Source organism: Ahaetulla prasina, chromosome 2 (genome assembly GCF_028640845.1).
Source record: "Ahaetulla prasina isolate Xishuangbanna chromosome 2, ASM2864084v1, whole genome shotgun sequence".
NCBI lineage: Eukaryota > Metazoa > Chordata > Lepidosauria > Squamata > Colubridae > Ahaetulla > Ahaetulla prasina.
The window spans coordinates 168,138,011-168,153,185 of record NC_080540.1 but is presented as its reverse complement, the minus strand read 5'-3'; the positions used below and the strand labels follow the sequence as shown (position 1 = coordinate 168,153,185).

The window sequence follows — 15,175 nt, the reverse complement described above, 5'->3', positions numbered from 1 at the left end:
CCAGCACATAATAGCTTAAAAGAAAGCACAAAGAAGAAATATTTCAGTTTTAAAACATTTTAAATTTGTACAGTATTGGCTACAGCTAAACAAATTTAGGTAAAGCCCTCTACTTTGAAACAATCTGGAGGAAAGAACTTAAAACCGGCCATCACAAATGTTTTCCAGTGGACATGTGTTTTGGCCAGCACAAGGACCAGAGATCCTTAACTGTTTAAAAGCAAAAAAAAGCAAAAAGAAAAGCTAAGGATTAGAATCGAAGCATTTGGGCCATTTTTTTTAGTTTGCCTTTAGTTAAGCTGGGAGGAGCTTTCAACTTTTTCTACTGAGTTGTTTTGTACAAGGTCGGCAGCCAAGAACTACAAGTGAGGCTTAGCAGTCTTATGCATTTTTTTTTGTTTTGTTTTGTTTAGGTGCCTTCAAGTGGCAACTGCCTGGACCAGTTCCTGCAGTTTACTTGACAAGATTTCAGAAGTGGTTTGCCCTTGTCTCCTTCCTAGGGCTGAGCAAGAATGACTGGCTCAAGGTCACCCAGCTGGCTTTGTGCCTAAGGTGGGACTAGAACTCCCAGTCTCCAGCTTGCTGCCTTAACCACTACCCCAAACCGATTCTCAATCCTACGCCTGCTTCCTCAAAGTCCCTAAGTCATGTCACTATAAGGTAACTCTCCGTAGGTAAGCCAGCAATGGACAGCGGTCTTAAATCAAACTCGCTCCTCTGTGCAAAACTTGACACAAACATTTTTCAGTCGACTTGCCGCATGCTCCCTTAACTCTTTTCTCTGCCCCCCCTCCCAATTCCTGCTTAAAATGCAGAAACCTGGGTTGCTTCCCCCCCACCCTTCTTCTCTCTGGAGAGGCAGGCCATGAAACCGCTGACCCAGAGCCCTGAAAAACTGGAAGGAAACAGGATACAGAATCTGGCTGAACCGCACACATGCCTCTTTGTTACTCTTAAAACGGCTCTGGAGGGATTTTTTTCCAGGAGTAATGTGTTTCCAATTATCCCGCTACGCTAGCTGGAGTCTACACACGCATTCTGACAAGCCATCTTCTTTCTCTTTCCAAGAGTAGTATGTCATCTCTCTCTGCAGCCCGTCATCCTCCCTCCGCCCCCTTCCTCAGTTCATGCTATTCCCCGAAAAGGTCCAACCTTTATAGACAGGGGCTACCCCCCCCCCCCCCACAACACAAGACTAGGCTCCCTTCACTTGGGAGGACGGGCTTTGCCACCTGTTTACAGGCCGGCCTTTTGTAAACTCGCGGGGCTCCGAGTTTGCTCTGGCACGGGACCTCGGTATTCTTATTCTTAATTCTTATTCAGGCTAGGAGGGAGATGGAGAGCGGCGGGGACGGGGCGGGCCGGGAGGGCAGAGGGACAAGGAGGAGGAGTCTGCGAGGCGAGTCGGAGCCTCCAGCAGCGAAAGGGGAGGCGAGGAGACCCGCCGTCGCAACCTTGCCGCCGGGGCAAGAGTCAGCAAGCAGACGAAGGGGTCGCATGGGCAGGGCAGGTGGCTCCGAGTGCTGGGGGCCCGAGTGCTGCTCCGCGCGCCGCCAGGACAAGAGCCAATCGGGCGCCGTCAGAATGCAGCTGACCAAGGTGCGTGCGTTTGTATATATGTGTGTGTGAGAGAGAGAGAGAGACCTCGGCTTTTCTTCGGCGCGAGCGAGCGCGAATTGCGGACTGCGTCAGTGGATCCGACTGTGGCCCTGTGTGGGAGCGCGTTGCGTTAAAGGGAGCGCGCAAAGAGCGGGCGCCTCTTTAGACTTTTATTCGAGGAGGGGCAGTTGCGCACTTACGCATCCCTCGTCTGCTTGTCCCCCCCCCATCCCGTCTCTCCCCCTCCCACTTTCTTCCTTCAGTCAGGTCGCCGTTTCCCCCTCAAATGCGCGCCCAGAACTTCAGCTTGGTTCGCGCGCGAGCTTCCTTCCTCGCTCCTGGAGGCAGGGCGTGAAAGTAAAAAAAAGTCCCTGGAGGCTTGAAGCTCGCCAGGCGTTTTGGTCGGGTTTCGGGGACTTCAGGTCGCCGCTGGAAAGGCGCTCGCTCCCCAGGGTGGCGGGCTGGCGGGTGGGAGGGAAACGGGCGCACCGGCGACCTCTTGACAGGGTTGTCTTGAGGATCGTGCGCCAGACCTGCGCCCGACTCGGCTCTTAAATTTCCGAAGCCCGCGCGCTCCGGTGAGGCGAAAACGAGTCAAGGAGGGTTATTACCCTTTGAGGGGAAAAACAAAAACAAAACCCTAGCTAGGAGTTGCCAAAGCTGCCGCGCAAATAGCGGCGGGCGGGATCTGCTCTTCGGTGGGTGAGAAGACACCTCTGCAGGCAAAACGCATAGAATCGAAGCGCTCGGAAGGGACCTTAGAGATTATCAAATCCGACTCCTCGTCCCCTGCAGGAATCTGCTTCTGCGGCATAATCTGATGGAGAGCAACCAAGATGGAGCAACCAAGTGGATAAAGTGCCTGGAAGGGGTGGGGGTTAAGCTGAAGGACTGGGATGTATTCAGCTTGGAAAAGAGGAAACTGCAAAGAACTGTCTTCAAGTACCTGAAGGACTGTCATGCAAATACAGCAAAATTGTTCGGAGTTGTGCTATCCAGCCAGATGACATTCAGCTGCTATTGGCTTTGTCGCAGCAAAGGGTGCCCACCTTGAACAGCTTCTCACCAGTAGAAAATTCTAATGTCCAGATCAGTAGTGAAATGTAAGATTTGTTACTACCGGTTCTGTGGGCGTGGCTTGGTGGTGGTGGGGTAATGTGACTGGGTGGGAGTGGCCAACCTTGTTGTTTTTTTTACTTTTAAAAGCATTTTTTCTACAACCTCTTCTGCTGAAGGTGCTTTTAATGCTTTTAAAAGGCTGAGCTGCCTGATCATCAGAGGCTCTTTTTCTACTTTTAAAAGCATTTTTTGGCCGAAGGAAAAAATGCTTTTGAAAGGAAAAAAAACCCTCTGATGATAGTGCAGCTCAGTTGGGCATGGGGGGGGTGGGCAGGGATTTTTGCCACCGGTTCTCTGAACCACCCGCATCTAGTCCGAACCGGGAGCATTTCATCCCTGGTCCAAATGAAATCTACTCACCTATACCTTAATCCCCAAAGAGCCATGTTGCTGCAGTGGTTAGAATGCAGTATTGCAGGCTAATTCTGCTGACTGCCAGTGGTTCAGTCCTAACCGGCTGAAGGTTGACTCAGCCTTCTATCCTTCTGAGACCGGTAAAATGAGGACCCAGTTTGTTGGGGGCAATATGTTGACTCTGTAAACTGCTTAGAGAGGGCTGTAAAGCACTGTGAAGTGGTATATAAATCTAAGTGCTATTGTTACTGCTACTTCCCAGGAATAGAAGCCTGCTGTTTTTTGCCCTGTCTTCTAAAATAACTCCGAACAATTTTGCTATATTTGCACGACAATCCTTCAGGTACCTGAAGACAGTTGTTATCTTCTTTGCAATTTCCTCTTTTCCAAGCTAAATACATCCCATTCCTTTACCTAGGTTTTTTCCCCCTTCTTCTGGGCACTTTATCATCTTGGTTGCTCCTCATCAGATAAGATGCAGTACAAGTTGATCCAGTAGCTGAACTATAATCTGATCAATGCAGAACAGGGAAAAGTAACTTCTCTTGAGCATCACCTTATATTTCTGTTGATGCAACTGAGGATTGCAATATCTACTCACAGTCACTCATGCCCACACTTCCCGTCTTGACTATTGCAACATGCTCTACATGGGGCTGCCCTTGAAGAGCATCCGGAAACTCCAGTTGGTGCAAAATGCAGCGGCCTGCATGGTTTTGTGCAGTCCTTGGTGTGCACATGTATCACCTCTCCTGTGGGAGCTGCATTGGCTGCCTATTTCACCAGGTGCTGGTGCTATTGCCGGTCACATCTATTCGACCCATCACAGCGGGGAGGCAGGGAATGTTGCGGGTCCCATCCCTGAGGGAGATACACCTGGTGGGACCCAGAAGAAGGGCCTTCTCTGTGGGACTATATTAATTTGATTCTTTTTATTAGTTTTATTGTTTTAAATGTGGTTTTCTATTCTGTAAGCCACCTTGAGTTGCCATGGGCGAATAGGTGGCAATATAAATAAATACATTAAATAAATAAATAAATTTGCAGATGTACTATTGCCCAGTATGCCTCCCCCATTCTATACTCATATCTTTTGATATTTCCTATTAAAACCTAGGACTTTGGGTTTTTAACTGTTGAAATTCATCTTGTTCTTTTCTCCTATTGTATTAGCCTTTCATGATCGTCCTGAATCCTTTATCTTATCCTCTGAAGTGTTTGCTATTCCCCCTTCCCCCTATAATATTTGCACATTTTCTAACTCCTCATCCAAGTCATTTTTGGATAGGCCAAACACCACAAATGGAGGCTCTGGTACATTAAACGATCCAGAAGAAAGCTATTATGATATTCATAATAAGAGAAGCATGGGACACTTGTTTATTCAGGAGAAAAAGAGATGAAGGATTGTCTTTGCATACCAGAAGGGCTCCACTGTAGAAGATACAGTAGAGCAGACTGATTTTCAGTGGAGACTGGAATTAGAATTAATAGGTGAAAATAGCAACAGAACCAGATTTTGGCTTAATAGTCAGCGGTCAGAAGATCAGACTGCCAAGGAAGATGTTGGGCTTTCCTTGGATGGAAATATTTAAAAATGGGCTGATTAGTTACATGTCAGGGATGCTAGATTTGAAAAATCCCTGCACTGAGCTGTAGACTAGCCTAGATGCCTTCCAAAAATCCTTCCAACTTCTATTTTCCATCGAAAGAGGCCATTCCATTTCTCTTATTCTGAATGGATTGCTGAATCTGTGACTATTATTAGTCCTGAAATGTACCTATAAGGTATTCTGATCAAAATACTGTTCTTTCCAAGAACATTTGGGAGAAGGCATATTTTAAAACAGCAGTTTGTGAGAGTCGTCATAGTCATAAAGCTACTCCTCTTGGATTAAGGCATCAACTTTTGTTTGTGATTTCATTAACTTTGTTGCTTGTATTCTTATGATTTATAGTGATATTGTTTTCTGATTGCTTATTTGTAACCTATGACTATCATTAAGTATTGTACCTTATGATTTTTGACGAACTCATCTTTTCTTTTATGTACACTGAGAGCATATGCACCAAGACAAATTCCTTGTGTGTCCAAACACACTTGGCCAATAAAAAATTCTATTCTATTCTATTTTATATATTTCATTCAGCGTCTTCATATTGAACGGCAGAAGATTTTGTCAGCTGCAGCTCACTTCTTCAGGCTCAGAGAGTATTAAACTACCATACTAGTGAAATGAGTTGCAGCCCCTGATGGTGGTGGGGCTTTTAAAACTATGCCTTTTCATTAAATATCATAGTTGGAAAAGGTGCTGTCTTTTTTTTATAAACGCCGTGATTGTGTCAATCATCTACCAAAAAGAAAGACTGCATTGCAACCATTCCATAAACTGGCCAGCCACATTTTAGGCAGCATTCTAATGCCGATCACAATGTGTTTCAAAGTTGTTAGTGTGGACATAATGTAAATTGATTGGATTTTGGTTGTCCTGCTCCTATTTGGAAGGCAGCTTTCAAATACAGTGGGAGTTATAGGTCCATCTCATTCTTCCATGAATGCTGTTTCACACAATCCCCCCCCCCTTTTTAAAAAAAACAAAACAAAACAATTGATACTGATTCAGGGCTGAGCCTTTCAAGAGCAAGAATGGGTTCTCTGCTTCAGGCAGTCAACTGGGAAAGATGTCAGACTGAATAGCAATAGCACTTATATACCACTTCATAGTACTTTACAACCCTCTCTAAGTGGTTTACAGAGTCAGCCTATTGCCCCCAACAATCTGGGTCCTCATTTGACCGACCTCAGAAGAATGGAAGGCTGAGTCAACCTTGAGTCAGTGAGACTTGAACTGCTAAATTGCAGGCTGCCGGGAGGCAGCAGAATTAGCCTGCAACATTGCATTCTAACCACTGTGCCACCACGGCTCTTGCAGAGGCTCTTCGCCATCTTTCTTCCCTGACCGTGGAAATACTCATGCTCATTTCAGACAGCAACACCTTGTGGACCATCACTGTGTGGCATATGAGTATAAAGGTGTCCAGAGACTTTAATTGCTTTATTTTTCACCTCTATGGTGAGGACATGCAACTGTTCCCCCATCTATTTAATGCGGACATGGCAGTGATGTCCAACTGAACTTGCTTCTTTAATCCCTATGAGATGGATGAAAGCTACTCACCTATACCGTAATCCCCAAATAGTGGAATGAGCGGTTGATCAGAAGGATGGTATGTAACCTGATTCTGGATTTGCACTGCACAGGTAGTCCTCGATTTACAACAGTTTGTTTAGTGACTGTTCAAAGGTACAACGGCACTGAAAAAATGTGACTTATGACTGTTTTTCACAGTTCCGACCTTTTGTGATCAAAATTCAGATGTTTGTTAAATGGTTCATATTTATGACCATTGCTGTGTCCCAAGATCATGTGATCCCCTTTTGCCACCTTCTGACAAGCAAAGTCAATGGGGAAGCCAGATTCACTTAACGGGGTTGCTAAGTTATTGACCGCAGTGAATTGATTTAACAAATGTGGCAAGAAAGGTTGTAAAATGGGACAAAACTCACTTAACATATGTCTCACTTAACAATAGAAATTTTGGGCTCAATTGTGGTTACAAGTCGAGGACTACCTGTACCCCTATTTTAGGTTTCCCTACCAGGGGATTTTTAATCCCCTCGTAGTGCAGCAATTATTTGTATTAATCAATGACCATAGTATCCATGGCTCAAAATTTATTTTTCTTATTTTTTTCAATTGTTATTTCAGGTGCAGCTTGTGAGATTAGAAAGCAATAATGTTACCACTGTTGCCTATATTGTGATTGTCCTCATGTTAGATTCCAAACTACCTATGAAAAGCATTTGGAAGCTATTACTATTAGCTGACAACCTCAACATTAAGTGGACTCCCTAAGAGAGAATTATATCTCGCTGATGGTGAAAGCTATTTCTTGGCTATCAATTTGTTTCCGGGCTCAGACAAAAATGGCCTACAAACCCTAATTAGTTTGGGAGCAGGATACTGACTTGTTGACAGAAATGTGGACTGGGACAAAAGCTTTGCTTGGCTTATTTGGATGCCAGATGGAAAACCATTTCCACGATTAAAGAGCCCCGGTGGCGCGGTGGTTAGAAGGCAGTACTGCAGGCTACTTCTGCTGGCTGCTGGCTGCCTGCAATTTGGCAATTCAGATCTCACCAGGCTCAAGGTTGACTCAGTCTTCCAGACTTCTGGGGTATAAAATGAGGACCCAGATTGTAGGGGACAATATGCTGACTCTGTAAACTGCTTAGAGAGGGCTGTAAAGCACCGTGAAGCGGTATATAAGTGCTATTGCTATTACTAAAGAAATCAGCAAATTTTAGAGCATCACAGTGAGAATGCAAGTTTTTGAATCAGTGAACCACATTTTGTTTTTTCAGTCTCTAAATGCCATTATGAAATCTGCTCAACATTCCAATTGTCCCCAAAAGAAAATATGCCTGAAATATAGTGAAATTACTAAATTTCACAAGAGTCCAGTGATTTCACCCAAAATCCAAAGTAAAAAGTCAATAGATCTCAAATAAGATTTTGGGAATCTCAGAGGAGATTCCCAACATTTTTATGAAACCATGCAAGACTGCTGAAATTGTATAGGAATTTGGCCATTATTTATTCCTTAAAGTTACTTTAATTTTAAACTTTAATATTCAGAGGTTCACATTTATTATTTCTGTGAGTGCTATATCATCAATTTGTATCCTAAGTTGTTGAGGGCAAATGGACAACCTGAAACAGGGGAGATATTTCAAGGATTAATCTTTCTGACAAACTTCAGTGGAGCGTTTTGTTGTTGGCAAAGTGGTTTCCTCTGCAGAAAATGTCTACTTCTACCTATGATGGTTGGGGAACATCTTGTAGTAATTATCAGCCACTGAGCACCAATTTTTCTCTTTCCTCTCCATTTGTTCCCGAGGGGGTGGGGGAGTTGCAAGACAGGAAAGGCTGTAAAAGAAGAATCCATGGGCCCTGAAAAGCTATTAAAGAAAAGACATGGTCAGTAGCAAAAACTTTCTGAATCTCTTTGAAAATTTAAACTTGCTTCTAATGAAATCTCCCCCTCTAGTCATACATGAATTGGGACCGTTATTTCATTTCAGCCTAAGAACTGTGGGTGATTCTGAGTTTTTTTATGTTTTTTTAAAGTGTATCTCCCTTGCCTGCTCTTCATTCAGATTAAAATTCTTTTATTTTCAGAAATGCATTTCTATATATTGCCTTTTTAAATCCATTAGGAATAAGCAATAAGCAATGAACGTCCTGTAATAGTTACAAGAATTAGCAAAAGAAACTGAAAAAGTTTAAAATAAACATGAAAAATACAGTTCAGCAAAGTTAAATACATGGAAAGATTTGTGAAAGAATGTTTTTCAAAGCTGTTTCAAAGACGCTGAAGAGGATTCATAAAACATATGACGCCCAAATCAATAAGCCATACTGTTGCTTATTGTTATGGCCAAGTTCTCACAACATTCTAATATAATGACCAGATTTCTGCAGCTTTCTAAATCATAAATTATCAACCCCATTTTAGCCTAGCCTAATATGTTTGCAGATCCATGCAGGGAATGATCTTACAGGCCCACACAAGTTCTTATATTGTCTCCAGTTGAGAAATGTTGGAAGTTATGTAATTGGTAATGGATTTATACCCTCTTTTGTGGGAAGGCTGATTATTTTTAGAAAAAAGCAATGCAAAAGCTGTAGAGGCTTTCTATCTACCCAATGAGGTTTGCCCTCAGGGATTCTGGTAAGCTAGTAGACTACATCTTGATGGGAGGGAAGCATCCACCCAACTTCAAAACATTTAAAAAAAATAGCACATTACTATTCAGCTCAGTGATTATCAACTGGCTTAAAGATATGAAAAAAATATTTCTATCATAAGTGGTCTTGATTTCTGTGCTCCTTATTTTTCTATTTGTTATAAACAGATTTAATTATGACTCTTATTTGTTTGAGGGAGACGAACATAGTTATTGCAAAATGATTTGCTTAATATAAAGAGCAGTATAGACGAATAAGTATGCATAGAAGTATGAATAGACTTTTATTTTCCATAAGAACAAAAGAGGCTGGACAATGTGAGATGCTGAAATAGAAATTTGGATCCAGAATTCTGAATTTAGGATGAATTTTTTTCTGGTATTTTAGTGCTATTTTAAAATGCTAGACAGTCTCCATCCATGGAAGAGAAGACCAATCTTGTATCATTAAGATTCGTGCTTGGTGGAGTTGATTGTATCCAGTTTGGCTCATCTGGGTTCTTGATCCAGCATTGTTCTAGGCCAGAGTGCTGGTTGGGGAGGAGCTGTTGTCACCAATAAAGCTAGTTAAAAAAGTCTGAGAAGTAGTGTTAAAGTACTCCATCCTGATGGTCCTGAATATCTTTCAAAGAGAATTTTCAGGCTTAGAATTTCTTTCATGACCATTATATCATAGTCACATCACCTTGTCATGGTCAGGTTTTAACTGGTGATGGTGTATCCTTTCTATAGGAAGAAAGAACATATTTGGTCTGCCCTCCAAAGTGATAAATTTAAGATATTCCTGGTCTGGGAGATTTTTTTTTGGCTGATAGAGCGGATGATCTTTTGTGAGATCTTTTGTAGAAAGTGATTGATGGGATAGATCCAGGAAGTGGTAAACATTTCTTTACATCATTCCATCAGGAATTGTCCTCTTGCTTTAAAAGAGTTAATGGTGTAGCTTGAAGAGGATATTTCAGATTCTTGAGGCATATGAGAATGATTTTGATAGCCTTTCAGAATTGTAAAGTTCTAGAATTGGAAGAGTCCATTTAGGGCATTAAATCCAACCCGGCACTCAGGATGGGAATCTACCTTAAAATATTTTCAAGGAAGAGTTATCTTCCTGAAGCCAGTCCACTCCTCTCTGGATAACTGGTTCTACCATATTATCAAACAGTTCTTAGCACTAGGAAGCTTCAGTTGTAATCTGCCTTCCTATATCTTAAATCCACTCCTCCATGCCCTGCCCTCTGGAACGGTAGAAAAGAGACGTTGGTTTTCTTTCATGTAACATTTTTTTCAAGTGTTTGAAGAATGCTGTCATCTCTTTACTTGGTTTTTAACCTCTCAAGACTGAACCATCCTAATTCCTTCAACGAAGGATTTTATTTCTAGTCTAACCTTGATCATCCCTCTAGCAACAGAAGCCCATGCTCTGCTGATCTTCCCTTTGAATTATCACAAGGCACAGTCTGTAGACATGGCCATAGAGATCATTTGGAAATTGTAGCTGGTACAGAATGGGGCAGTAAGGCCCTGTGTTCAAAAGAACTAATCTTTAAAGAACAGCCTACATTTGTGATGGTGAACCTATGGCATGCATGCCACAGGTGGCACGCGGAGCCATATCTGTGGGCACACGAGCGTTGCCCTCCCCAGGTGAAAAACATCTGGAGCCTGGGGAGGGCGAAAAATGGGCCTACCGGGCTCACCGTGCCATCACGTGCCAAAAGCGTGGGGAACGTGGGGGGGCCATGTGTGCATGCACAAGAGGGTAGGGGGGCATTGAATTATAGGCATGGGCACATACGTGCACGACCCCCCCCCCCGCGCTTCCCTTGCTTTTGGCACTTGACTGCAAAAAGGTTAGCCATCACTGGTCTACATGTTACCACTTAAGATTTTTGATATTACATTTAAGGCTTAATATAATTGAATCTAAATATCTCTTCTACTATGTACCTGCCTAAACAGGCATATCACACAGCATCATGCAGCTGGGAGAGTGTGTTATATAGAGACCTTGGAGATTTGAAAAAATGTTGTGGCACTTTGGTTTTACCTGGAGACCAGACAGTGCCATTTTCCAATTTCATGTTAAGTAAACATGGAGGCCATCTTTTCTTTTGGCTCTTCAGGGCTGCCAGGCCTGGCCTTTCACTCTCGCATTCTGGATTTTGCTCTTCTGCCTATTGATGCCGCTAGTCCCTTAGGTGCCATTTTGTTAGTGCCAGTGTGATTATTATTCTGTTTATTATTTTAAAATAATTTTAAAAAAAAATCAGTGTATGAATTACATTACTTGGTTTTATAGTTTTTATCTACTTTTATTTATGTTGTAACCTGCCAGGGGATTTTCTGTGAAGTGGGCTAATTATAAATATTAGAAATGAACAATTCTATTTGGGGTTATATTTCAGTTATATCTTGTTTGGATATATGTTGTTTCCACAGTACGTTCTTTTAAGAGCTATTGAAATATTGTTTTGGGCATTGGGCTTGAAGCAGAATTTAAAAAGTGATTCTACACTGAACTACTATAATGCTTTATTGTTGAACAGTTCCCACCCCCATGGCCTCTTTACTTACAGTTCATCATGTTCAGATAAATTTGCCTGTAACTTTAATTAATAACTTCCTCCTTGCAACTTCTGGCTCTGTTATTGCTGTTCTAAAATTAAGGAGAGTAAACCAGTAATTAATTTCTCTGCCTCTGGAAACTGAAGTTACTGATGAAGAGGAAATATATCATTGATGCTGATGGGAGATGAATGAGAAACAAATAATGGGCCAAGCACTTGAGGAGGAAGCTTCTAATGAAAGGCACAAAGTAATTCTGAATGTCTCAACAACAACAGCAACAACAATAATAGTAGTAGTAGTAGTAGTAGTAGTAGTAGTAGTACTGTGGATATTCGACATTGCTATGCCTGGAGACAGCAGGATTAATGAGAAACAATTTGAAAAAGTCACCAGATATCAAGATTTGAGAATCGAATTGCAGAGACTCTGGCATAAACCAGTGCAGGTGGTTCCAGTGGTACTTGGCACACTGGGAGCTGTGCCTAAAGACCTAGGAAAGCACTTAAAAGCAATTGGCGCTTTTAGTTAAAATCTCTGCAAGTATTAAGAGAGGAAGGGAAAAATTATACTTGGTTTCAATATGAGCAATTACATGCTAGATGGAAGGGAGATCAAAAAATTGGTATAGAGCAGAACGAGGGAAATTTGGTAAAGCAAATTAGAAATCAGACTCAGGAGCATATAAAGAGATTGTATAATGTGTTACTTGAAATAGATTCTGAAAGGGACTTGGTAAAGGACTGTATGATAAAGTGGGCACAAAATTTTCAGGAGCCAATATTATTGGAAACGTGGGAAAAAATTTGGGTTAGAAATGTTAAATTCACGCAGGCACAGAAACTGAGGAAAATTTTTATAAAATGTTTTATAGATGGCATCTAGATCCTAAAAAATTATCGTGTATGTATCCAGAAATGCAAGCAAAATGTTGGAGATGTAATTGTGATGACGCTACATATTTTCACATTTGGTGGACTTGTAAGGACATAAAGGCCTTTTGGATAAAAATTTGGTGGATTTTACAAAATGTTCTGAAAAGAAGATAAAGTTCCTGCCGCAATTTTTCTTGTTGGGAATTATTACGGATTGTACAGTAATTGAGACTAAATTGATTTTAAATCTAATAACTGCAGCAAGATTACTAATAGGACAATATTGGAAGAAAAAAGAAGTACCAACAATACAAGAATGGATATTGAAAGTTGCCAATTTGGCTGAGATGGCGAAGATATCAGCCTTTTGAAAGACAATACGCAAGAAAGATACTTAAAGGAATGGAAAAATGGATTGACTATATTCAACGTAGATATCAGACTAAGAGTTATCAGACTGTTTTGAATGATTATGATGTATTATTTTGATTGCTTTTGGGGAAGTTAGGAATTGATGATTGTAGGGGTATAATTAAGTTGGGACGAAAACTTTTTAGCATATGTTTGTTTTACTTTTAACTATACCTTGTGCTCGTTCCGGGAAGTCGGGGAGGGGTTGCGAAGGGAGGGGAGGAGGGGAAAGGGGAAAAAATTTTGTAAAACATTTAAGGCTTAATATAATTGAATCTAAATATCTCTTCTACTATGTACCTGCCTAAACAGGCACATCACACAGCATCATGCAGCTGGGAGAGTGTGTTATATAGAGACCTTGGAGATTTGAAAAAATGTTGTGGCATTTTGGTTTTACCTGGAGACCAGACAGTGCCATTTTCCAATTTCATGTTAAGTAAACATGGAGGCCATCTTTTCTTTTGGCTCTTCAGGGCTGCCAGGCCTGGCCTTTCACTCTCGCATTCTGGATTTTGCTCTTCTGCCTATTGATGCCGCTAGTCCCTTAGGCGCCATTTTGTTAGTGCCAGTGTGATTATTATTCTGTTTATTATTTTAAAATATTTTTTTAAAAAAAAAATCAGTGTATGAATTACATTACTTGGTTCTATAGTTTTTATCTACTTTTATATATGTTGTAACCTGCCAGGGGATTTTCTGTGAAGTGGGCTAATTATAAATATTAGAAATGAACAATTCTATTTGGGGTTATATTTCAGTTATATCTTGTTTGGATATATGTTGTTTCCACAGTACGTTCTTTTAAGAGCTATTGAAATATTGTTTTGGGCATTGGGCTTGAAGCAGAATTTAAAAAGTGATTCTACACTGAACTACTATAATGCTTTATTGTTGAACAGTTCCCACCCCCATGGCCTCTTTACTTACAGTTCATCATGTTCAGATAAATTTGCCTGTAACTTTAATTAATAACTTCCTCCTTGCAACTTCTGGCTCTGTTATTGCTGTTCTAAAATTAAGGAGAGTAAACCAGTAATTAATTTCTCTGCCTCTGGAAACTGAAGTTACTGATGAAGAGGAAATATATCATTGATGCAGATGGGAGATGAATGAGAAACAAATAATGGGCCAAGCACTTGAGGAGGAAGCTTCTAATGAAAGGCACAAAGTAATTCTGAATGTCTCAACAACAACAGCAACAACAATAATAGTAGTAGTAGTAGTAGTAGTACTGTGGATATTCGACATTGCTATGCCTGGAGACAGCAGGATTAATGAGAAACAATTTGAAAAAGTCACCAGATATCAAGATTTGAGAATCGAATTGCAGAGACTCTGGCATAAACCAGTGCAGGTGGTTCCAGTGGTACTTGGCACACTGGGAGCTGTGCCTAAAGACCTAGGAAAGCACTTAAAAGCAATTGGCGCTGACAAGATCACCATTGGTCAGCTGCAGAAGGCCACCTTACTGGGATCTGCTTGCATAATTCACCAATACAGTCCTAAACGCTTGGGAAGTGTTTGACTAGTGATCTGTGATACAAAATCCAGCATAGTTATTTCGTTTGCTGTGTATACTGACATTTTGTGTAAATAAAATAATAATAATAATAATAATAATAATAATAATAATAATAATAATAATAATAATAATAATAATAATAATAGCAACAACAACATACTGGGCAAGTTGGCATGTACACAATTATTTAGGAGCTGTAGCTAAGGCTAACAAATCAAGGCTGCAAAACTCCTGACGCCCTTTAGAGGGCAGCAAAAACATTTCCTATAATACTTTTGCTGCTCAGATCTGGGAGCCAAGTTGGGAAATGTTTTGTCTACATCTCATTATTATTCTGGTCCCACGGAAAAGCACATTTCTTTTTCTTCTTTTTTCAGAGTTAAGTTTTAATTTTAATTATTTTGCTTCTGATTTTGTAACCTTTTAATGATCAGCTTTAAGTTACATTCTATTTTTTAATTTACCTTTTAATTGCTTTTATTGCCATAATTGATACGTTGCTTTAAGGTAGCCTTGAATTTACACCTTCTTTTAACCAGAATCAGCCCCATCATTTAAAAAAAAAAAAGAGTAGTCGGTGATAATGAAAAGAGAGCACTCTATCCCATTGAGACTTCCTTGTTGTGTTTTTTCAAAAAATATTTTTATTAGAATTTTAAAATGTAGACTTCCTTAAGCTGAGCTCTGTCGCCAAGTACCAATTCTTATAATCTCATCCATGCACAAGGATAAATCATGAAAAGGCCCAAGGGAAACCCAAGTCCAACTGAAATCTTATTTTGCTTCAGATATGCCCTCCCTTAAGCATGACCGAGCCTGCCACATTTTAGGAAAGGGCATGGTTGGCTAGAATTTCTTCTTCCTTGAAACATTTTATCAGAGATTTTACTTCAGTATCTCTGCAGAAAATCACAA

General features: G+C 40.9%; 1 protein-coding gene across 2 annotated transcripts in view; it reads left to right on the top strand.

The window, feature by feature from the left end:
- The first annotated feature begins 1,399 nt into the window (after nucleotides 1–1,399).
- The window catches only part of TNS2 (tensin 2), a 166,208-nt gene continuing 152,432 nt past the window's right edge, over nucleotides 1,400–15,175 (top strand). Inside the window, exon 1 of one of the 2 annotated variants that reach the window (XM_058167068.1) lies at nucleotides 1,400–1,599. In XM_058167068.1, coding sequence (XP_058023051.1) covers nucleotides 1,498–1,599 — 102 coding nt within the window. In that variant the 5' untranslated portion in view covers nucleotides 1,400–1,497. The remainder of the gene's footprint in view (nucleotides 1,600–15,175) is intronic. The other variant, XM_058167065.1, reaches the window with a different exon arrangement.